Genomic DNA, 24,444 nt, shown 5'->3' with positions numbered 1-24,444 from the left:
CATCTCGACTGTCAAACATGGTGATGGAGATGTTGGACTGTGTCGCTGCATGAGGATCTGGATGGATTGCCATTATTAATGAAACCATTAATTCTGCTTTATATCAGAAAATTCTAGAGGAGAATGTGAGCTGACACTGAGCTGAAAGTGGGTCATTGAGCAAAGCAATAGCCGTAAACATTCAAGTTAATTTACCACAGAATGCCTGAAGAAGATATTTTGGGGTAAATATTCAGCCACTAAGCACCTAGTTAAGTTAACCAAATATCCATATCCAGCTAACTTAACTGGGATATTCAGTGGTGCAGCCACACCACTAAATATACCTGGATAAGTTACAGTTAGCTGGATATGTGGTATCTGGCTAACTTTAGACCTGCCCTATGGCACATCTAGAGCTACCCGATTAAATTAACCGGCTAACTCAAATATCAAAGGTAGCTGGTTAACTTAACAGGCTAACTTAGCTCTTCCCCGGAATGCCTCCCCGGAATGCCTGCCTTCTGTCCCAGGAATGCCCCCAAATTACCCTGCTAAATTCTAGCCAGCTAATTCATTATCCGGCTAGAATTTAGCCAGGTATGAATTTTAAAAATGCAGCTAAGCCATTTAGACAGATAACTTTCCTGTTAACCATCTAAATGGCTTTTGAATATTGTGATGAGGTGCATGGTGTATCTAGGGAGAAACACCCGGACCAGATCTCTTTAGGGAGAGTCCAGGGCAGAGCCAGACAACAGAAGCTAAAGGGGAGTCAGGGGAAGACTACATTTCCCAGGCTTTTTGAGCCAAGGATAAGCCAATGGGAGAAAGAAGAGAGTGTTTATTCTAAAGGAAAACACAGCTGCAATAGTTAACTTTGAGACTTTATTAGGGAAAGACAGAGACAAAGGGAATAGGGAGAGGAAACAGAACAAAGCACAAAGACCTAGTTTGTTCTGGGGGGCAACAGGTCCATACAACTGTACAATCAGCAAGCCACCCCAAAGTTCCAGTACTGTGTATAAGCTTTTATATCTTCATACTGACCAATCAGAACCTACTCAGAGTGTTGATTCTAGATAAGTGCAGTACATTTAATTTGAGAATGTATTAGACCAATCAGCTAATGGGTCTGGGGTGTTGGCTGGCTGTATTCCAGCACGTAGCCAGAGTCCTTTGCATTCTGTGCCTAACACTGGTATACAGGAATACAGCACTAAGAAGTGTCAGAAAAACAATGCATACCTACAAGAGGCTTGATTGTACACCTGAGAATGGCACCTGGGGGGAGTTCACACACCTTAACCCATGATGACGGAGGAGGAAGTCACTAGGGATATGTTGGAGTTTAAAGGAAAGCTCAGCTCCTCAGAGGAGGAGGAAGTCATGGAAGTGGAGGTCCCTGCAGGGGAGGCTCTAGAACTTGTGTAGTTTTTTTTCATTTTTGAACTGTAAAAGGTGTATTGGATACAAACTTCCTTTTGTTCTTACATTGCTGTGGACAGAGCTTGCGTGGACCTGCTGCGAGGGACATTAAAGCACTTGCTTAAGGTGTGTGAGCGCACCTGAGGACACTCCTGAGCTGGAGAACCTTAATGTGGTGCGTGGAGTCCTGCAAAGTCTGATCTGCAGACAGCTGGGGATTATCCCTGACTGGTGCCTCGGGACAATATGTACCCCTTTTTGTTTTGGATTGGCCAAATCAAAGTCCCAGCCTAAATCCTTTTAAAATGTTGTGCCAAGACCTGAATGAAGCTGTTTATGCAAGAAAGCCCTTAAATGTCACAAAGCTGAATGAGTTCTGTATGGAAGAATGAGCTAAAATTCTTTGAGGATGATTTGAAAGTCTGATCAACAGTTACAGGAAACATTAAGTTGACGTTATTGCTGCTCAAATAGGTACTGCTTGTTACCGAATGAAAGATTCATATACTCTTTTTTTCACAAGCATTCTTATTGTGGAATAAATGAAATATATTCTTTTTAACCAAGTTATTTATTCAATGAAGTTATCTTCCTCTCTTAATCAGAGTTTAGATTAGTAACTAATGGCATTGTCCCTAATTTTCTTAAACAAGCAATAGTGAAACCGCTACTCAAAAAAACGAATCTTGACCCCGCCACACTTTCTAATTACAGACCGGTGTCCAACCTACCCCTCCTAGCTAAAGTTCTTGAAAAGCTAGTTAATTCACGCCTCTCCGATCACCTTGAACAAAACAACATCCTCCCTTCCACCCAATATGGTTTCAGGAAGCATTTAAGTACTGAAACATTGCTCCTCTCCCTACACGATACTCTTATCAGAGGAACCGACTCAGGATCCTCCTATCTGATCGCCATGCTTAACATCTCGGCTGCGTTCGACACAGTCAATCACGATGTCCTACTCAACATCCTCAGAAGTATTGGGATCACTGGCAATGCCTTCGCCTGGATTCAATCGTATCTCCAAAATCGTTTTTTTACTGTCCTAGTTGACAACTATGAATCTGATCCCATCAGTCTTCCCCAAGGTGTGCCCCAAGGTACTTCACTCTCCTCGACGCTATTTAATATATACATTATTCCCCTTACCACGCTTCTCACTAACCTGCACATCAAGCATTTTATTTATGCTGACGATGTGCAACTCATCTTCCCTTTCTCTGACTCTATCCAAACTGCTTTACAAAACTGGGAATCCTGTCTTTCCTCCATCAACCAACTCCTAAAGGACATGCACCTAGCTCTAAACTCCAAGACTGAGCTATGAATCATATCTAATAGGCAACCGCTCCCAGACATCCCACTTGCTTACTCGTCTACCAACTTCCCATCACACACTCGTAATTTAGGAGTCATTATTGATAATCACCTTTCTTTTAAACCATTTATTAAATCCATCATAAAGGATTGCTATTTTAAGCTACAAACGATAAAGAAACTCAGACCCCTACTACACTTCACTGATTTCCGCACAGTACTCCAGTCTATTATTTTATCGAAAATTGACTATTGCAATGCATTCTTCCTTGGCATTCCCGCAACACACACTAAGCCATTACAACTCCTACAAAATGCCGCCGCTCGGATACTGTCAAACACAAAGAAAAGAGATCACATCACTCCCACACTTATCGAACTACACTGGCCCCCTATACAGTCACAAATTCTATATAAAACTCTATCTATCATACACAAGAGTCTATTAAATTCCAACCTCAACTGGCTTAATCCCCCCCTCCTACCTCGCACCTCCAAGAGACCTACCCGCCCAGCCCTCCAAGGAACACTTCGTGCCCAATCTATCAAATCTTTTAAACTCTCCTCTACTATAAACAGAGCCTTTTCTCTTGCCGGCCCCACCATATGGAACTCCCTGCCCCATGATATTCGCATGGAGACATATACCCCCACTTTCAAAAAGAAACTTAAAACCTGGCTCTTTCAACAAGCCTACCACATGTCACCCCCTATTACATAAAACCCCCTTGTGAATTTTACAATGTCATTTTGTTATGAACGCCTTATGTCCGCTGATTTTGTACTGTGCACTCTCATGTATATAGTTATAGTTACAGTTCTATTGCTTTGCATCTACCCATTGATGTTTGTTATATGTAAGGGCTCCTCCCAAAAGTTAATTGTATTTTTCCTAGTTCACTAAGTTACCTGTTACATGTAAGGGCACCGCCCAAAAGTTTTTGTTTATTGTGAACCGATGCGAGGTGCGAACGGATATCGGTATAAAAGAGATGTTAAATAAATAAATAAATAAATAAAATGTTTTTGATATAAACTGTGCTAAAAATTCAGAACATCCTGGGGGTTCACAAACGTTTTCTACTAATACTACAACTATTTATTTATTTATTTATTTAGAAACTTTTATATACCGGTATTAGTGGGGACATCATACCGGTTCACATATTAACAAAAGATTTAGAAGTACATTTCAACAGGGGAGGCGAACTGGGCAGGGGGTTAACCTAGAGCAGTAGGGAAAATAGATTAAACAACAAGAAATCAACAAGAGGTCATAACAACTACTAGCACTATAAGTGAAATACTTACCTAGTAAGGCACCATCATGAAAAAAGGCTGACATTCCAAATGATATGCAGCCTGATCCCAAAATAGAGAAATTGCCATCTTTACCTTTGATGAAGAATATCTTAGTTTCTGTTAGGTGATTTATAGCTAGATATGGTTATCTGATTAAAATGATAACCTGCAATCCCAGTTCAGTAATCTAAGGGAGCAGAAGTTTACACCTTTTCTGAGGTAATCAATCAGTTTTATTTTAGCAACATAAGTATACAAGATTTAATATGGTAAATATAGGTTTGTTTTAAGTTTCTAGGTTTTACAGAGTCAAAGCACTGTTATAAAGTAAGCAAAAACTATTGCGTTATCTCCAAGTCATCCTGCACTTGACAATATGCAATGCCAAGGTAGTTAATCCAGCTGAAAAATTAAGCCAGTTTTATCTCACCCTTAGCTATTGGCAGGTCACACTCCTGCAGAGATCCAGGATTTCTCACAGCATGGGGGGAATCCAGCAACACCCCAGCAGGCAGATGACAGGTTATACCACATTCTGAAGGAAAATAGAATCCAGAGGTCTCACAGATGTTTTTGCGAGGTATGACAGCAGGAACAGGGTAAAGAAGATCTTTGCTTGCTAAGGTTCCAGCAGGGATAAAGTTGGCAAGTATGCCAAGGCAGCTAATTCAAGATTAACGGAGCAGACTGCTCTGCAAGGAACTCAATCTTAAGCTTACCAGTTCAGGGTATAGTGAACTACAACATTTAAAAGTTCTGTTGGCAAGGCAGCTGCAAATATGTAAAGTTCTGGGAAAGTTTCCTGAAAAGTTTTGGGAAAAAGATTCACAGTCTGTGTAGTTCAGAGTCTTTCTCTGTACAGATACTCACTGCATATTCAGTTCCATGGGATCCAACGTTGATCTTGATTGGATGTCACCACCATCTATAAACAGAGAATTGGTGGGATGCCGATGACATCTTCTAAGTCCAGATATATATGCATATTCTCACTGTTGGTAATGAGGTTCATCAGCGGACATTTACCGAACAATACCCAATTGATAGCTAGTTTCAGGGCTAGATACAAAGTTTCCACCAAGGACATACTCAGCAGTTCGTGTGTCCGAGGTATACTAGCACATAGGGAGATGCAGTCAGACGTCTGATAGGGAAGAAAAATTGAAGTTTCTTCTCTGTATGATTCACATTCTTTACGATTCTCAGCCTGACTTCAGTGCTGAGAAAAAAGCATGGAAAGTATTCTAAAGAACAAGATCACAGAATATACAGATAGACATGGATTTACCCACATGGATTCACCAAAGGGATGTCTTGCCTCACAAATCTGCTACATTTTTTGTAGGGGTGAATAAACGTGGATAAAAGTGAGCTAGTAGATGTAGTGCATTTGGAATTTTAGAAGGCATTTGAGAAATACTCCAATGAGAGGCTTCAGGGCCCGGCACTTGTGCACATACCGAGACTTAAATGTGTGGCCGGGCCCTTTTGAAAATGTGTGCTGCATGTGCAGGCCCGGCCACACACGTAAGTCCCAATTGTTATGCTTGTGGCCTTTTAAAAATTCGCCCTTAAGCATCGTAGTGGACAGTACATTGAAATTGTCAGCTTAGTGTGCTGCGGCGGTCAAAAAAGCAAACAGAATGTTAGGAATTATTAGGAAGGGAAGGATGAATAAAATGGAGAATGTCATAATGTCTCTGTATCGTTCCATGGTGAGACTACACCTTGTGTGTATTGTGTTTAGTTCTGGTCGCCGCATCTAAAAAAAAGATATAGATGCATTCGAGAAGGTACAGAGAAGGGCGATCAAAATGATAAAGGGGATGGAAAGGCTAAAGAGGTTAGGGCTGTTCAGCTTGGAGAAGAGATGGCTGAGGGGGAGATATCATAGAGGTCTACAAAATCATGAGAGGCCTAGAACGGGTAAATGTGAATTGGTTGTTCACTCCTTCAGATAATATGACTAGGGGGCACTCAATGAAGTTAGCAAGTAGCACATTTAAAACAAATCAGAGAATATTCTTTTTCACTCAATACACAATTAAGTTCTAGAATTCATTGCCAGAGGATGAGCTTAAGGCAGTTAACTTAACTGGGTTTAAAAACGGTTTGGACAAGTTCCTGGAGGAGAAATCCATAAATTGCTATTAGTCAAGTTGATTTAGGGAATAGCCACTTTATTACTGAAATTAGTAGCATGGGATTTATTTAATGTTTAGGTACTTGCCAGGTACTTGTATCCTGGATTGGTCACTGTTGAAAGCAGGGTTCTGGGGGCCTATGGACCTTCGTTCTGACCCAGTAGAACAACTTCTTATGTTCTTATATGAAATTGCTAAAATTTATTTTATTTTAGATTTTTATATTCTACTTTTCGCACTTTTTTCAGCACTTCAAAGCGGATTATATTCAGATATTGTAGGTATTTCCCTATCCCCAGAGATTTATAGGGTCTGAGTATCCTACAAACAGTATTAATGGTTTTGCTTTTATGACAGGCTGTGAGGGTTGATGAACAGTTAATGGAGCTTCTAAGAGCGCTCAAAAGTCCTTTAATAACATAATAACATAAGAAAAGGACCACAATTAGTCCATCCAGTCTGCCCAGCAAACTTTTTATGGTAGTATCTGCTTTATAAGCCATAATTCCAGTTCTCAATATGGTACTACATTTCCGGGGTGATAGTGGACTCATCACTTTCAGTCAAGCCCCCATATCAATACATTAGTTCATTCTTCTTACTTCAAACTGCATTTGTTATGCTCCTGAAACTTGTTCTCTGTACCCAAGACTTCCAATCAGTAACTCAATCCTTGGTGCTCTTGACTTTAGACTATTGTAATGCTCCTTTCTTGGCCTTCCAGCTTCACGCATGAGCCCTTCTGCAACACAGCTGATAACTGGTTCATCTCTCAGAGATCATATCTCTCCAGTCCTGACTGGCCTGCACTGGCTTACCATTTCTTGGTGGGTAAAATTTAAGATACTAACTCTGATCTTTAAGGCCCTCCATGGTCAGGCTCCCTCATGCATCGCCTCTTCCGTCATATGCTACCATCCTACACACTCTCTTCATTCTTCATCAAAAAACCTGTTAGAGTTCCCTGCATTAGGAGCGTCCATTTAGCTGAATCCAGAGACTGGATCTTCAGCATGGCTGGCCCATTACTGTGGAACAATCTTCCAGATGCAAACAGGGCAGAGCATGACTTGCTCTATTTCGAGAAACTTCGAGAGATTCATCGGTTCACCTGCGCTTTTGTTGCCTAAGTCTCTTAACTTTATGGGCAATTCCTTTCTCTTGCCATCTGTTCTGGTTTCACTTTTGAAAATATGTGGATTTGCCTTTCTTGTTGTCTGTTTGTTGAACTATTTGTTGTTGTACTTTGTTTATGTTATAACTTGTTGACTGCTAATTGTGAGTGTTTTGCTTTTATCCACCAAAATTTGTGGATTAGTGGCTTTTAAATTTTATAATTAAATAGAAATTTACATCAAACATTATATATTTCATAATAGAAAAGTATGAAAAACATACTACAATGTTATACAACATCGTAACCACCAATGAGGCACAGTATCTACCTAATTGATTTAGGCGATCAAGAGAAAATAATCACTAAAGAATGATTTTAGATATAAGGTAGGGTGTCAGCAAGCCAGGTGTGAGTGTGAGACCTCCCTAGATATGGAGATTACCCGGACGACTCTATCATCCACCCATGCCCCACACAAGGTGCCATACAAATCAAAGTCTCAATAATTTAAAATTTTTTTTTAAATGCAATTAAAAAAAAACCCTAAAGGCATAAGTAAGAGAAGAACACAATGATGTAAGAGAATGAACCCCAATGTCAGCTGGTGTTTCAGAACTCCTGTATCAGGGGGACTTAACTTTAGAGAGGAAGTCATCTGGAACGATTGCTCCGACTGGATCAGCTGATCTCCATTGATTTGAAAAGGCAGTTCTTTTTGATCTAGATTGCTTTCTATACAACATAGTAAAACTATAATAATACAATTGAAAATCTGGAGAATACTCTTCTTTGGAAGTATTTACATTTCATAAATTTTCCAAAAATCTTACATATCTCTGTGAAAGAAATGTTAAAGAAATATCTCATGGAAATATTGAAATTACCTGAGATGGCGATACCACCCGTTGCTAAAGTGTATTATATGCCTCCTTATAGGAGAATTGAAAACTTAGTGCAATCTCAGGGAATGGATTCTATATCTCCAATAAATGTATCTCAAATATTAGAGTAATTGGATAGTGACTTGGCACAACCAGCTACATTGTTAGTTTCCTTTGCATTTGATATGGACCAAGACTGAGTTCTTAGATTATATTTCAAACATTGTACTGAACTCTTTTACCGTCTAAATGTTGGAGTTTATCCAGATGTCTCGAGGGTTACACAAAAAAAGAAGACTATTTTTGCTACTGAGACATAGGGTCTTGCAGATTGGTGCTTCCTTTGTACTAAAATTCCTGTGGAAATGCTATGTTAAATATAACGGCTCTTCTTATGAATTTTTGTTCCATCTCAGCTAACTATATTTCTTTGTGATAAACCGTTAATACATTCTGAGAGTAGTAGTGCAGTCCAAACTGTTCTTCTATAGTGCCCTATAGAGATGTAATGCCCGTTGATAGCTCTGCTTCATAATTTGCAGTATATTTCTTTAATGTAAAGAGTGGTTTATTCTTTTTTGAAATTTTTGAATTCTGTATTGTGGACTGGTGGGATTGAAGAATTTATCTTTATTTTGTTTCCTTATTTGTTTCTGGTGTATGTAAATTGTATTTCTCTTTCTTCCCTCTTTCCTAAATATCAAGATGTTTCTTGATAATTTGTGGAAATTGAATAAATACAAAATTAAAAAAAAAAAGCAAAAGTTTTACTAGGTGTCTAAAATTTGTTTAATTTAACTCTAAATGGGCTTCCTTTGGCAACATGTTATACAATTCAAGGCACAGCCATGAAAATTCGCTTTCTCCTTGTCCTTTGATAATCTGGAAAGAAATTAACTATCTAAAATTCCAAAATTATTTAAAAACCTAGCAATCTTATGCCAAAGGCTAAATTTGTTCCTTTTATAATTTCCTCTGGATAGTGATTTATCATTATAATTAATTCCATTTGTACTGTCTTCTGGTTTTTATTCTGTAAGATTTTTTTATGAAGGTGTATATATGTATATATATATGAAGGTGTATGTATATATATGAAGGTGTGTGTATATATATATGAAGGTGTGTGTGTATATATATATATATATGTATATATATATATATATATATATATATATTAATAGCTGTGTTTTATTTTTGGTTTTAATTAGTATTACATTTTGTATATTTCTTTATTTAGATTTTTATATTCCTCTTTTTGCATTTTTAAGCACTTCAAAGCGGATTATATTCAGGTACTGTAGATATTTCCCTATCCCCAGAGAGTTTACAATCTAACCCCTAGATTCATCAAAAAGTCTTAACACAGTGATAATGCCCGCGCTAAGAAAAAGGAGTATGTTTAGGGAATTTTGGAGTTACCGCACACATCAGTATTATCGCATCCTGAGAGAGAGAGAGACTATCTACAAGGCCCTCATAGTAGTTAAGTATTTAAATCTCTATAGGAGGGCCGCCTAATAGATCGAGGTGAGATGTTAGAGGTGGTTTAGGGGCCAGTTTTGCATGCGCATGAGACGTATGAACAGCACAGTACATCTTGATGAAGATTTGACATCATCTGGAGTGAAGAAAGTCTAACAAAGATGAACTTTTGTATTATGTTCTCTCACCCTAGCTTGATGGACTATATAACAGGGTACCATCAAGCTAGGGTGAGAGAACATAGTAGAACATTTTATCTTCATGAGAGTCCTCCAAATGATGTCAAATCTTCACCAAGATGTTCTGTGCTGTTCGTACGTCTCATGCTTCATGCGAAACTGACCCCTAAACCACCCCTAACACCTCATCTCGACCTATTAGGCGGTCTTCCTATAGAGATTTAAATAGATACACACAGTGAGGCCCTCCCCAGAGGCTCTCTCTACTATACTCCACTCCACTCCCCTGTCTCCTCTCTCCCCCCTCCCCCCAAGCCCAAAAATGGCCAAAATGGAATTCAAAAAATGTATTGCGAATTGCGTTTTCACCATTTCACCATCACACAGCTTAACACCAGGGAAAAAGGTGTAGTTTCCCATCGATAACAGGGCTGAATCAGCCATGCTGTCTTGGGCTGTCCGTCAAGGCCCGGGAGGCGGAGCTTCTCAAAGCTATTATACAGAGTTTAACCTTGTGTGGCTGTACGTGAGTTCCCACGCAGGAAAAGCAGGAACGCACACGGAGCTTCGGATCTCCTCAGGAAAATAAAATAGAAATAATTCTTTACCGACAAAAGTTATAAAAGTAAGAAAAGATAAAAGAGGGAAGAGGGTAAAGTGACTTGCCCAAGGTCAAAAGGAACAACAGTGGGTCTTGAACCCTGGTCTCTTGGTTCATAGCTCACAACTCTAACCACTAGGTTACTCCTCCACTTGTTTATTGCTTTTGACAATTGATGCAGATTATCTCATATACTACAATATTTCTTTCATTTGTATATGTATTTCCTTGTTTTATAAACTGCTTTGATTTGAATGGAAATATGGCATATCAAATAAATAGAGAGTTACAGTAATTCAAATGTGATATCACTAGAGTCCGAGTGACCAGTTTTAAATCATCGCTAACCAGATAAGGGCAAAGTTATTACACTAGTCTTAATTTCATAAATCAGTTTTTAGAAACTTTTATGATTCCTCTTTCTAGCATCCATAGAGCAATCTAGAACCAATCCTTGTCCTTTATTATCAGAAGTAGAATGTCTAGTTCTGGAACCAAAGGTAGTGGCTGAGTATGGTTTTTTTTTTAATCCAGAGGACTTCAGTTTTGTTTGAATTTAGAATAAATCTATTTCTCATCTAGTTGGAAATAGCTGATAGTTTCAACCTTTCAATCTTTAATTTGTGGGAGCAAGAGGAAGAGAGAGCTTAATATCATAGTCCATTAGGAGACAAATGAAAGGATGTGTGTCAGGGTAGCACAAAAAAAAAATTCAGGGAATTCAGAAAGTTTCTAAAGCAGTGGTCAAGATCTGTGACTTTTCTGATGTGTTATTTATAAAGAGGATGTCAAGGTATGCTTCACCAGGAACGTCAGTACATGATGGAAGAATTGGTACAAAGAAGAGGGATTGAATTTCTTGGTGCGCGGGGTTTCACCTCGATGGATACAAGACTATATAATAGCAATGGACTGCATTTTTCTGGTTCAGATCCAACATTGACAAGAATTTAAAGTAAATGCGAGTTATGGAAGATGGTTGAATTAGTATATCACTTCCAAAAAAGGAAAGTGAAAAGATTTGTCTTTTGCTGATGATGATAAAATCTGTAACAGGGTAGACAGCCAGGAAGGTGTGAAAAACATGGGAGGAATCTAGCAAAGCTCATGGAATTGTCTAGCATCTGGCAGCTAAAAATTAATGCTAAAAAATGCAGAATAATATATCTTGGATGCAAAACTCCAAGGAGAGGTACAGTATTGGAGATAAAATTCGTCTAAGCACAAAGGAAGAGCGGGATCTTATGGTGATTGTATCTGATGATTGTATGGATGCCAAACAGGTGGATAAAATGATAGCAAAAACCATAAAGATGCTTGGTTGCACAAGGAGAGGAATGGTACATAGAAAAAGAGAAGTGATATTGCCCCTATATAGGTCCCTAGTGAGACTTTATTTGGAATACTGTGTAAATTGTGGAGACTGCTCATTCAAAAGGATATAAACAGGATGGAGTCGATGCAGAAGGTGACTACTAACATGATTTATGATCTTCATTGTAAAGCATATGATGTTAGACTTAAAGATCTAAACATGCACAACCTAGAGGAAAAGCGAGATAGGCAAGATATGATAGAGATATTCAAATATCTCAAAGGTTTCCATGCACAGCAAGCGAGCCTCTTTCAATGGAAAGGAGGCTGAGAACAAGGGGTCATGGGATGAGGATGAAACGGGGTAGACTCAAGAAATCTTAGGAGGTATTTCTACAGAGAGGGTGGTGGATGTATGAAACAGCCTCTCAATGGAGGTGGTATAGACAAAAACAGTATCTGAATTCATGAAAGCAGGGGATAAATAGAGGATCTCTAAGGAAATGATGGGAATTATAAAGCCAAATTAATGGGATGGAGGGCAGACTAGAATGGCCATATGGTCTTTTTCTGCTGTATTGTTTCTATATTTCTAAACAAGTTAGCTAAGTGAAAAATACATAGAAGTGAAGAACCCAAACTATAGATTTGTTCTGAACAGGAAGGGGAAGGAGGGGAAGGTATGAAGATAAGCAGAGAGATGACAAGGTAAGGAGCAATATCTGGAAGGGTATGTGCTAGGTAATAAAATCCCAGACTTGGAGGTCCTAATTGCAGAAGCAGATTTGGATTTTGTGACTGTCACAAAGATGTGGCACACAGAGTACCATAACTAGGATGTAGCCATATCAGATTATAATCTGTTCCATGTCACCATTCTGGACTTTATCCATTGTTATTAATTACGTGAAAAAGAAACTGTTTCTAGGATATGCCTGACTCACAGCTGAACTACATTATATAATCAAACAACCCCCGGTAGTGGATGGCCCTATAGATATTACAGGCACATATTTAGAGATATACTGTTGGTAAAGATGTAAAACCAGTTTGAATGACCTGTTGCTAATTTAAGAATATCATCATCTAGGGAAACACCCCTTGGGAAAAGGAAGCTTTCTAAACATATTGCATCGAAAAACACACCTTATCGTTTTATGGGATGATCTAGTATTGAAAATATGTGGGATTGTCGAAGTCAAGTCACAGGAATTATGTTTTATGTAATTGTATTATTTGCAGAATGTTAATTGAATACTTTTGTTTCTCTGTTTGGCTGTACAGGTCCTGTGGCATCTAGATATTTTCCGACGGAGTTTCAGACAGCTAATAACACACAAATGTATGGGGGAGTCCTGTATCTTTTGTGCTCTCAAGGTAAGAGCTTGGATGTTTTGTTATCAGACAGTGGTAGAGTTTAATGTCTCTTGGACTAGTTATTTTCAGCTAGCTTATGTCCACTGGTGTGGGGGTAAATGCTGTAAAGTAATTAATTGTTTCTCCATCTCTTAAGAAGAATCAGTTTGACTGATTGAAGCCTTTATGTTGCCTTTGTCACCTCTGTCCAGCCGTACATGTTAAATATGTTCTGTTTAATGGTAAAATCTCTTGTTACTTGTTCGCAGCTTTATTTGTTTCTCTGAATTTAAGTGGTTTCCATGCTCACTCTGCAATGACCTGATGAAGAGAGCATAGCCCTCAACATCTAGTTACAAATATGTTGTTAGTCAACTTGTTTGTTAATTGATAAGGTCCATATTCAGCCACTGTGCAGCTCAGCTAGTTAGTTGTATAAACTTATGCAACTAACTTAGGATATATATTCAGTGGCGCAGCCATGCTGCAGAATATATCCGGCTAACTTTAGGACAGGTCTACGGGCCAACCAGAGTTAGCTGGATAAATTACTTATCCGGCTAAGTGGCGGCTGCTGACTGTGGCCAAATATTTAAAACACACTACTTAGCCAGATAAATTGGAACTTATCCTGGTAAGTGGTGCTAAATATCGGCTTCAATATTTCTACTATCCATGGGTCTAACACGGGATGCACACTGCTTTATGAACATTTTGCTAACGAGTTCATAGGACTTTAGCTTTACATTAGAATCTCTAGAAGTAATTTTCAAAGAGTTGCATGCATAAACATACTGTACTAACACATGTATGTTTCGGGGTAAAGATACAAAATACCCACAACCAGAGGACCTACAACTTATAAATCTCCAAAATATTTTTATTACATGTATACAAAACGTTAACCTAACATATCATAATACACAAGACCATCTATATTTATTTATTTTGAATTTTTATATACCGACATTCTTGTATCAGATACAAATCATATTGGTTTACATTAAAAACAGAGTATGCAGGAAAATAGGTTTCCTAAGTCAAATACATTGAACATATTTAATAAACAAGAGATTACTAAACACTATGAAAAAGGTTAATTAACAAAGGAAAAACTTAAGGGAATTAAAATAAGTGTAGCACAAAAGATTACACGAAGGGGTGCACAAAGGGGAGTGCCCCTTTGGCGCACCCCTACGGCGTGCGACGCCTGGTGGAATGTGGCCGTTTACCGGCTCGCCGCTGAGTGTGATGACGTCAGTGGGGGCGGGTCTCCTCATCCCTGAGTTCACAGCATTCTCAGTTTCAGCGCGATGTTTTTACAATTTTTACAGGGTTTTTTTGTCTTTTTGGTCTCTTTTTCTCTCAGCGATTGCCCCTAAAGGTGCCCGGTACTGGTGGGCTGCCCTTCCACATCACTGCCTGGTGGAATGTGGCCGTTTACCGGCTCGCCGCTGAGTGTGATGATGTCATAGGGGGCGGGTCTCTTCATCCCTGAGTTCACAGCATTCTCAGTTTTACCAAAGAATCCAAACTGTATCAGCGTCTCAACGCACTAATCTTCACCGCACTGCTCACTCCATTCTTCAGCGTCACCAATCAATTTTGATTACAGACAGCCTCTCACGTACGTTATTACAAGGTTAAGAGCAGCGTGCCGGGATACCAGTGTGGTGACGCTGAAGAGTGGAGTGAGCAGTGCGGTGAAGATTAGTGCGTTGAGACGCTGATACAGTTTGGATTCTTTGGGTGTTGAGGGCTTTTGTTAGCCTGTGAAGCTACAGCTTTTGTGTGAAGTCTATTGAGGGAAGAGGATATTTAAAGTATCAGCGCGCCGTTGCTGTTGAAAGGGAGTTGATACATTGTGAAGGTGCAGGAATGCGGACCTAGCATTATGGGTGGTGATGCCATCAAGATGAAAGGATTATAAAGATGATTGCATTTGATTATGAAGACGGTGTATTAGGAGTCAACCATATTAAGCACATCAACATGACAGTAGAGTTGCGTCTTTGTGAATAGCTAGTCCCTGAAGAAGCCCGCATGGACGGGTGAAACGAGATCTTCGTTGGGTGTTATTAAGTCTATATGTGAAAGCAACTGTATTGTTTTGTATTTCTGAGATCATTGTATAAGATGTGGAGGTAGTGCAACTACACATTATCAAAGGTTAATCTGTGCAAATTCATGTGGAATAATTGATCATGTTGGTGATTTTTAAGAGTTGGTGAGTGTGATGTGTGGGTATGAATGAGTAGAGTTTGAATGGAGGGTAACACATGGAGTATGTAGTTTTATTGTAAAGGATAAACACTGCTCATATAGATGGTCTTGTGTATTATGATATGTTAGGTTAACGTTTTGTATGCATGTAATAAAAATATTTTGGAGATTTATAAGTTGTAGGTCCTCTGGTTGTGGGTATTTTGTATATTTAATAACAGAGGTAGGGCACTAATATTATTTACCTGTCGGGGTAAAGATAGGCATATTTTATAATATGTGTGTATATGATAAGGGTCAGTTATTAAATTTCTTTATAGACCTACGCACAGCTATATACATGCATATATGCCACTGCAATAGTTGTTCGAAAGTTATCCCTTAAATCATAGTTATTGTCAACTATAGATATGCAATAGTGGAATGTCTAGCATTAAACAATGAGTTCCTATAATGGGAAATAGGATACAAAGTACAGGATGTTTATTCTCAAGTTAAAATCTCTAGGCAATAAGATCTTTATTGTCTAAGTATCCACTAATTATTAGTCAGTTCAAGAATGAACCTTTTCTGTTGTTTGCATTCTGTTTTCCATGTACTGCAAAAGAGAATGATTACCTAATGTGCATATAGTAACAAAATGTTAGAATAGCCACTTGTAGTTTAAGCCATATTTATTTATTCATTCTATTTCTATTCTGCCTTTCTCAAATGAACTCAAGGCAGAGTACAGCCATAAACAAGTAAATAGTACAAATAATTAGCCACAAATACAATTATAAAGTGTAATATGTATAAATTAATAAAACATGGTTCTTCCATCATCATAAAAAATATAGTATGACTTTTATCACCAAGGGGCTTAATTGAAAACATATATCTATGTGCTTGAAGTACTATGATTGTGTGTATATGTATACATATATGTATATGTAACATATATGTTACCCCCTTCTGAAGGGGTTCTTCAATACTGGGGCAGAGTTCTGACTCCTTTCTTTAGCCATTGGTGGGTTCTCTAATGGGGAGAAGGATTATCCTTCAAGGGCCTAAGCTTTAGACTATGTCTTAGCTTTTAATAAAGAGTCCTCATACAAAAATAAACTTCTGTACTGCGAAACTTCTTCAACATAAATTATTTAGCATCTGGAACATTTTTAGGTTGCAGAATTCATACTACAGTATAACATTAGAAAATGGGGTTCTGCTCCTTCCCTGCACACACTCCTGGGCTTCCCTCTCTTCTCCTAGAATTTAGATTTCCCTAGGATGAATTCATCCAGTGCACCTTTCCCTAGTCACACCCTATTTTGCTGTAACTTTTATCCAGTGCTTGGGGTCTCAGCACAACACTCCTTTGACTCCCCTGTAGAAGAATTTGATGGGTAACACCTTTCTCCTCTTTGTAGATCGGGGTACTTGGGTGATAACTTATTACTTAATCTGTTTTAACTGATGTCCTTCTCCTACTAGTAGAACAGTTTATCTGTCAACTTCTTGTTTACTGCTTGAGGTCTCATTTCAGACTGAAACTTTAGGGTGCTCTTCTCTTGAAAATAAACCCAGAAGTGCTGGGGAAATACAGCTATTACAAGAACAAGCAGTCAAAGAGGCTGCCAATGATACCACCACAGGGGCAATCTATGTGGCATGGCCTGCAAGCTACTACATGTAGTGAAACAGGAGACTGACTTTCTTTCCAAACTCAAACACCAAATGTCATAGAATCTTCTCTGAGATCATTACATGAAACCCAAGGCTGAAACATTGAGGCCATTCCTATGGGGGACGTCTTAGCAAACGGTTCAACTCACCACAATAGACTTCCAACTTAAATCTGTTCTCCATTGGTAGGAGCACAGTGCTACAGTCCCTAGGAGAGACACACACACACGCACACACACGATATGACCCACTGAAAAATCAAGGAAGGATCTTTGCCCCCCCCCCCCCCCCACTGCAAAGCCAGCACTCTTTCCCTTCTTATCAACCTGGCGCCTGAATCCTTTCCTTCCCCGTCATCTCTCCAGGCATGGGCATTCTCGTTTGCAGTCTCTCTGCATCTCTGGCCTCATGCAACTTTGTAAAGAGTGTGTTATATAACAAACAGTGTGCACATCTGCAAAAGTACATAGGTAGTAAAATGGATAGCTATCCTATGCAGCCATAGTGGAAACAGTGAGAACCACTATGCAACTGCAAAATATATAAATATATTAGAGATGTGAATCGTGTGCCCGATCGTCTTAACGATCAGGTTCGGCTGGAGGGAGAAAAAAATCTGATCGCTGGAGATGTGAATCGGAATGGGCGCCGCCATCGTAAAGATGGCCGCCGCCGCCATCCAGTGCTCCTACCATGTGACAGGGGCCGGCCAATGGCACGGATACCCTGTCACATGGTAAGGGCAAAGGGCCAACGGCGCCATCTTTATGAGTGGCAGCCGATGGCCCGAGAACGGGAGATCACTCCCGGGACCACCACTAGACCACCAGGTAATTTTTAAATGTTTTGGGGGGATCGGGAGGGTGGGAGAAGCTAAGGGGTCATCTTTAAAGGGTCGGGTGGGGTTTTTTTTAATCGGGCCATCGGCGCCATTTTTGAGTGGCAGCCAAAATGGCGCCGATGGCCCGAGAGCGGGAGATCGGTCCCCGCACCCCCACTGGACCACCAGGTACTTGTAAAAAGTTTTGGGGGGGTTCGGGGGGTGGGGGAAGGTAAGGGATTAGTTTTATAGGGTCGGGCTGGGTTTAGGGGTTGTTTTGGTATGCCGGTTTTCCCGCCCTCCCCCCAAATAACTCCCGTTAGTGTCCACTATTGTATCGCGCACTGTACCGATTTTTGACGATTTAAAAAATATTGGACGATTTTTTTAAATCGTCAAAAAACGATTCACATCCCTAAAATATATAACATAAACTACAAAATCTAAATTGCCATCCTAAATCTTAAATGCTGCATGCGCAGAAATACAAATGTTCACATAAAAAATCCTCTCTCAAAGCATTCTAATAAATCGCCACATGTTCAAAAGTGCAAGTATTCATATTAAAAAAATTCCTTGATCAAATCATTTCTATGAGTCCAGAATAAATGAATATCTGAAAAAGGGTTGCAGATGGACACAGATTTTAAATACTTGAAGAGTTTGAAGCAATCCTTGTGCCCCAACTTGTGCAGATGTACAGCAGTCAGAAACATATATATATATATATATATGTCTGTCTGTCTGTGTGTGAGTCATGTATATGCTAGTATTTTGGTGAGTCCCTGCACAGAAAAAGGGCACACAGCATGATTAGACAGGAGCTATTGGGAAAAGCAGCCTAAAACAAAAGCGAAGATGGCTACCAGTGGGACTACATTGCCCAGAATTTCAGAGAATTATCATCTGGCAGGTCAACATCAGTCAGCTGAAGCTATTTGGCTGCTATAGATTGTTAGGCACTATAAAAGAGGGAGTTCTACTGCCAGAAAGGGGCAGAGGGACGGAAGGCAGGAAGAGAAGAGCAGCTCCAGCCCTAGTATGGAGGAACCCACTGCTGATGAGCCAGAACCTAAGCTAAGTCCCTTTTAATTGCTATTAATAGAGACTTTATTCTATTACTGAATCAGGGCCCTTTTTGCACTGAGTGTGGGACAGAGGAATGGAGTGAAGATCCAGATCCTGTGTGAGAACAGGGTGAGGAACAAAGTAAACGTTTTGGCTTTAAACTGAGCTGGGCAATATTATGATTTCTAGGGGCTATGAAGGTTGGGCTGTGTATAAAAGCTACCTTTTCTGTTATAAAGATCTGAGACTTAATTTCATTAAACAGAGTGGACAGCACAGTTGAAAGAATATTCTGTTTATTAGGTGCTAGGAATGGGGAAGAACTGAATACCAATTACCAAGATAGGGACTGTGGTTTATTTTTGTGAAGATACAAAAATCCACTTGGGTAAATGTAGCTATTAGTACAAGGGAATAATACTTGCAGATAGTGATATTAGTTTGGCTGGTTTTAAACTTTATAGGATCAGGTATATCCTGAGAAAAGGAAAACTGGTAATTTATTACTTTGATAGAAGCACCTCTGATAAACACTGTTCCAAAAACAAATATCACATTTACATGAAGAAACATTTTCTAGACAAAGACCATACGTATGAAGAAACTCCAGTGCTAATTTCGGATTTGGAATAAGATTCCTTTTCTTGGCTCTCCATTTCTTTGCTCTGTAATAAGCGCTTTAGATTTTTCCATCTATCATCAGAATCTAAGAGGAGTACAACACCGCAAGGTGACATGTCTTATCCAAATTTAATTCAAAAAATGATGGCTGGCATTCCTTTCATTTTAGAGGAAGAAAATTCTACCATAGATTTTCCAGGAGTATTGAAATTAATTAAACTACCACATTAGGTCATGGAAGTCCTGATACATAAACCTCATGACCTTCAGTAAATGATTTAACAACAACCTTTAAAAAAAAAAAAAAAATTACCATCAGTAGTCAGAAAAATAGACTTAAGATATAAAGTTCAAAAGTGTCTGGACCATGAAAAAACACAGCTTCCGCATGATTACATAATGGTGGAAGCAGCTCTTAAAAAAGCAAAAAAAATAAACAAACAACCCCAAAGCTTTTTCAGGTGCATTTCCCAGAAATGTTGCAAAACAATTAGATATAGCAGGAAGGAGAATTTCAGTCAGCCATATTAATTCAGTTATAGTTTGCACTTCCTCCTATGTTATGATGTTTAATAAGTTTTTTGTATTTATCTTTATGGTTACTCTCCGCTTTTTCCTCCGTTCCTCCTTCCTTTTTTCTCTTTTTCTTTCTCGCCCCTGGCCCGCTCTACGTCCCCTTCCTTGCCTGCTCCCCTCTCCCTGCTCCTTGTTCATTGTAATTTCCCTTCTTGAGTTAATTGTAAACCGGCGTGATGTGGGCTACGAATGTCGGTATATTAAAAGCAAATAAATAAATATTACAATCCAGAATTTGTGCTCACTAGTTTCTAAATGGTGTAATACCTATATAATACTTTTCAAAAAATGAAAGAAACTATGGAAGTTATGAGCATGGAAATATATGAAAAGTTTTCTACACATATGGTAGAGGCAGAAGAATGATCAAAACATTTGATAGAATCTGTATAGGATGCATTTCACACTTACATCCCCTACATAGAGACAGGGATGTCTGCTGCAGCTGAAGGATGTCACCAAAAGGCACATTCAAAGCTTCCAGCCCCATGCTTCAAAAATACACACTTATATGCCTATTTATATATCCCAAACACACATCCTGCACCTACTTATGCTCACATATACACATCATGCACATGCATATTCTTTTCCCCAGCACATTCATACATACCCACATGTATTCACCCAACAAAGATGCAGCTGATGAAAGATGATGCTGAAAGACATCTTAAGAACATAAGAATTGCCGTACTTGGGCTCCATAAAGCCCAGTATCATGTTTTCAACAGTTGTCAATACAGATCACAAGTACCTGGCGGGATCCCAACCAGTAGATAGATCCCATGCTGCTAATACACAGGGATAAGTAGTGGCTTTTCCCAAGTCTATCTGGTTAGTAATAGTTTATGGATTTCTCCTCAAAAAACTTGTCCAGACTTTCCAAGACATTTCCCTCCATGCTTCTCAAGTCACACTCTACCCCACATAGACCACTATATGCATACACCCCACCTATAAACATGCAGCCATATTCCCCACAAAAAAACACAACCTTGCCACACACAACACCCCCCACATGCATGGACCCTACCTACTCAAACACACACCCTCATCACACTCATAACTCCCATATACATCCATACCTCTCCAAAATACCCAAACACACAATACTAATTCACTCTACAAACACACCTCCCCCCACATATATACTTTCAATCATACTCTCTTACCAACACACACAGTTGTATCCCAACAAATTTCCCCAAACCCCTGCCAACCCAAATAGCCACATATACTTCACCTACAGCCCCCATGTACACACATATGTACACATACACCATACCCCCAAACACAAATTATATTCCCAAATGCAGACCCTATTCCCCAAACGCAAACCTCCCTTCTATAAATCTGTTTGAAAGCATTCCCAAAGCCATGCATCTGCATGATTTCCCTACCTATTTTACTTTATTTTTATTAACATTTAGCATAACATATAAACAATACCTTGAAAAGAAAATAAAGCATACTTGAAAGAAAACTCATCTGAGAGAAAATATCAGAAGATATACTTGTTGGCTTTCTATGTAGCCTACAATTTAAAATGGAGAAACCATAAAAACCGAGCTAGTTGACAAAATCTTAGGAACATAGTGGAACTCACATGGAATTTAAGCAAACTGTTTTACATCACGTGTCTACTCTGAACAAATTAAATCCATAACTCCTGGTAGCGATCATAACATATTTATATGTTACCCATCACCACTTTGGGGGAAAAAATTTGCATCAAGCAAAAATTATAGATGTTTTGGTTCATAGAAGATGGTTTTATTGCCAGACATTTACCGAAAAGTTTCTGGAAATATTCCACACCAAGGGATATAACCACCTGACAATTAAAACAAATTACTTTCCTTTGCTTTGTGATCTTTTAAAGAGATCAGGAAATACTCATATTATTTGATTCAGAAACACATTCTTAAAACAAAAAAGGAGAATGTCATCTTTTATCAAAAATGTCAACTTTGACCCTTCCATGGCCCCCGAAAGCACTCACCAATTTACAACACTGAAGCAGTCTAATGCCCCCTAGCTCCACACCAAGTTTTATTGAGCTTGGTATAGTCTTTTAAAAGTTATAAGGGGGGACACTCTTAGACGGAAACTGCAGTATGTACAGACATCAGTACAATCTGATAAACATCTCTTCATATCTAACAGAAGCTAAAAATTTCAATATCCAATTCTAAACTGTTCCTAAGATGTATGACAAGCAGTGTAACTCCTGATGTTCATCCAAAGATGATTCCAAAATCTGGGTGAGGTCCAGATAATATGCTCTGATTGGGGTTCCAGTGAAAGTGGGTGAGAGCTACAACAAGTATTTAAATACCTTTAGTAAATACTTTTAAATATTTCTGTGGGTGAAAGACAAGGACATTTTGGAAAGTTCACAAATCTTAATTTGAGATGTCTAGCTTGGTTTTCTAGTGTTTTAGTTTATGATGGATGGCCATATTAACTTTATATATTGTTGGGCTGGTAGCCTACAGAACATTAAATTGTTGTTCCGGGTCATCAGTTTTTACAAAGTGCTCAACTAAAGTCATTTCTTGTTAACTGGATTTGATTTTTTTTTAAATTAGAATCATATAATGTCAGGTCACATAAGCTTTTTGATACAGATGAGTTCAAAGCAGTAATGGCATTTTAGGTAGATTCTAAAGTTTTTACATGCAGTCTCTTGAGGGCAGACCGGCTGGCAGAAACTGGAGAAGTAACTTCACATCTTGCACTGGGGAGGTGGTCCCTAGCAAAGTTAGTTAATTCCTGCCAGTTCCCCAAGGCCTGAAGCACTTACTATGTTCACTGGCCATTACAAAGAAGCAACCATATTTCTAGAGAAAGATAGCTTTCGGTCAAAGGGTCAGGATTTGCGACTCAAAGGGGGTTGACTTGGGAATAACATAATGAAATATTTCTTCTAAAAAATGGTAATAGAAACATGGAACAACCTCCAGAATTCAAGAAAGCAAGGAATAAGCATAGAGGATGCTTACTTAGGAGGATGTGAGGGTAAAACAGATAAAGCTCATGGTTGGAAAGGCTGTGTGGTTTAGTACCAGGTAAGAATGGATACTATGGGCTTAGTATTCAGATGGGTTGTCTGGCTAAGTTTGTGTCTTAGCTGGACAAACTGCAGGCATTGCCTCAAACGTATCTGGCTAATTGTTTAGCTGAATGAAAGCCAGATAAATTGGAGGATTTCCATAGCAGAGTTAAGTTAGCTGGCTAACTTATTCATCTAACTTCAATATTCAGAGTTAGCTAGATAACTTATCTGGCTAATGCTATAATTTTTGCATGGATAACATCTGCCATAAGAAAAAGGGGCGTGGCTATAATAATTTTAGAATTACCGCTCTGTACGCTATGCGTTATTTTGCACCCCACGATACTTGTACTTTGCTACTTGTGAAATGCCCAGACAGACTGCTATTGCATGTGTGTGTGAGTGTGTGTGTGAGAGAGAGAGATACTTTATAAGTAGTCAAATATTTATATCACTACAGAAGGCCAGCTAGTAACTTGAGGTGAGGGTTTGGTGGAGGTGTAAGGTTTTGGGGGCAGTTTTACATGCAGAGTGAGACGTACGAATAGCACAGTACACTTCATTGAAGATTTGACTTCATTTGGAGTGAGGAAAGTCAGACTAAGATGAGATTACTTCAGTGTTCTCTCGCCTTAACTTGATAGTACCCTGGTATAGAGTCCATCAAGCTTGGGCGAGAGAACATTGTAAAAATCTCATCTTTGTGTGACTTTCCTCACGCTGAATGACATCAAATCTTTACTGAGGTGTACTGTGCTATTCGTATGTCTCACTCTGCATGTAAAACTGACCCCAAAACCCTACACTGTTCTCCAGGCATCTATTTTCCCTATCTTAGATTACTGCAACAGTCTCTATATTGGTCTTCCGTCCTCCACAGTCCGTCCTTTGCAGATTTTGCTGAACTCAGCTGCATGTCTCATCTCAGGTACAAAATGTTTTGATAACATTACTCCGATTCTTATTGAACTGCATTGGCTATCTATTCCTAACAGAGTCAAATTTAAAATTGGTCTTATCATTCACAAACATATCAATGATATTTCATGTCCCTGGGCAAATGCTATTCTCAAATTTTATCAACCGGTTCATAACCTTCACTCATCACAACACTATCTCCTTGATGTTCCTTCCCCAAAGGTTGCTCATTTGCACACAACTCGCAAATGCTCTTTTTCTGTAGCAGGACCCAGTTTCTGGAATTCTTTACCTCTAGAAATTCGGCAGTGCGAATCTGTTAAAACATTTAGGTCTCTCCTCAAAACTTTTTTGTTTCAATCAAGCTATTTTTAATTATTTTACTTGAC

At 39.0% G+C, this 24,444-nt stretch overlaps 1 protein-coding gene across 14 annotated transcripts in view; it reads left to right on the top strand.

The window, feature by feature from the left end:
- The window catches only part of USP54 (ubiquitin specific peptidase 54), a 533,711-nt gene that overhangs the window by 219,728 nt on the left and 289,539 nt on the right, over positions 1-24,444 (top strand). For 13 of the 14 annotated variants that reach the window (XM_029608959.1, XM_029608954.1, XM_029608952.1 and 10 more), the window contains one exon: positions 13,035-13,127. In XM_029608959.1, coding sequence (XP_029464819.1) covers positions 13,035-13,127 — 93 coding nt within the window. Of the gene's footprint in view, positions 1-6,897; positions 7,001-13,034; positions 13,128-24,444 lie in introns of all 14 variants that reach the window. The other variant, XM_029608960.1, reaches the window with a different exon arrangement.

The sequence above is a fragment of the Rhinatrema bivittatum genome, chromosome 7, assembly GCF_901001135.1.
Source record: "Rhinatrema bivittatum chromosome 7, aRhiBiv1.1, whole genome shotgun sequence".
Taxonomy (NCBI): domain Eukaryota; kingdom Metazoa; phylum Chordata; class Amphibia; order Gymnophiona; family Rhinatrematidae; genus Rhinatrema; species Rhinatrema bivittatum.
Note: the sequence above shows the minus strand (reverse complement) of the source record. Positions and strands in the feature narration are given on the sequence as shown.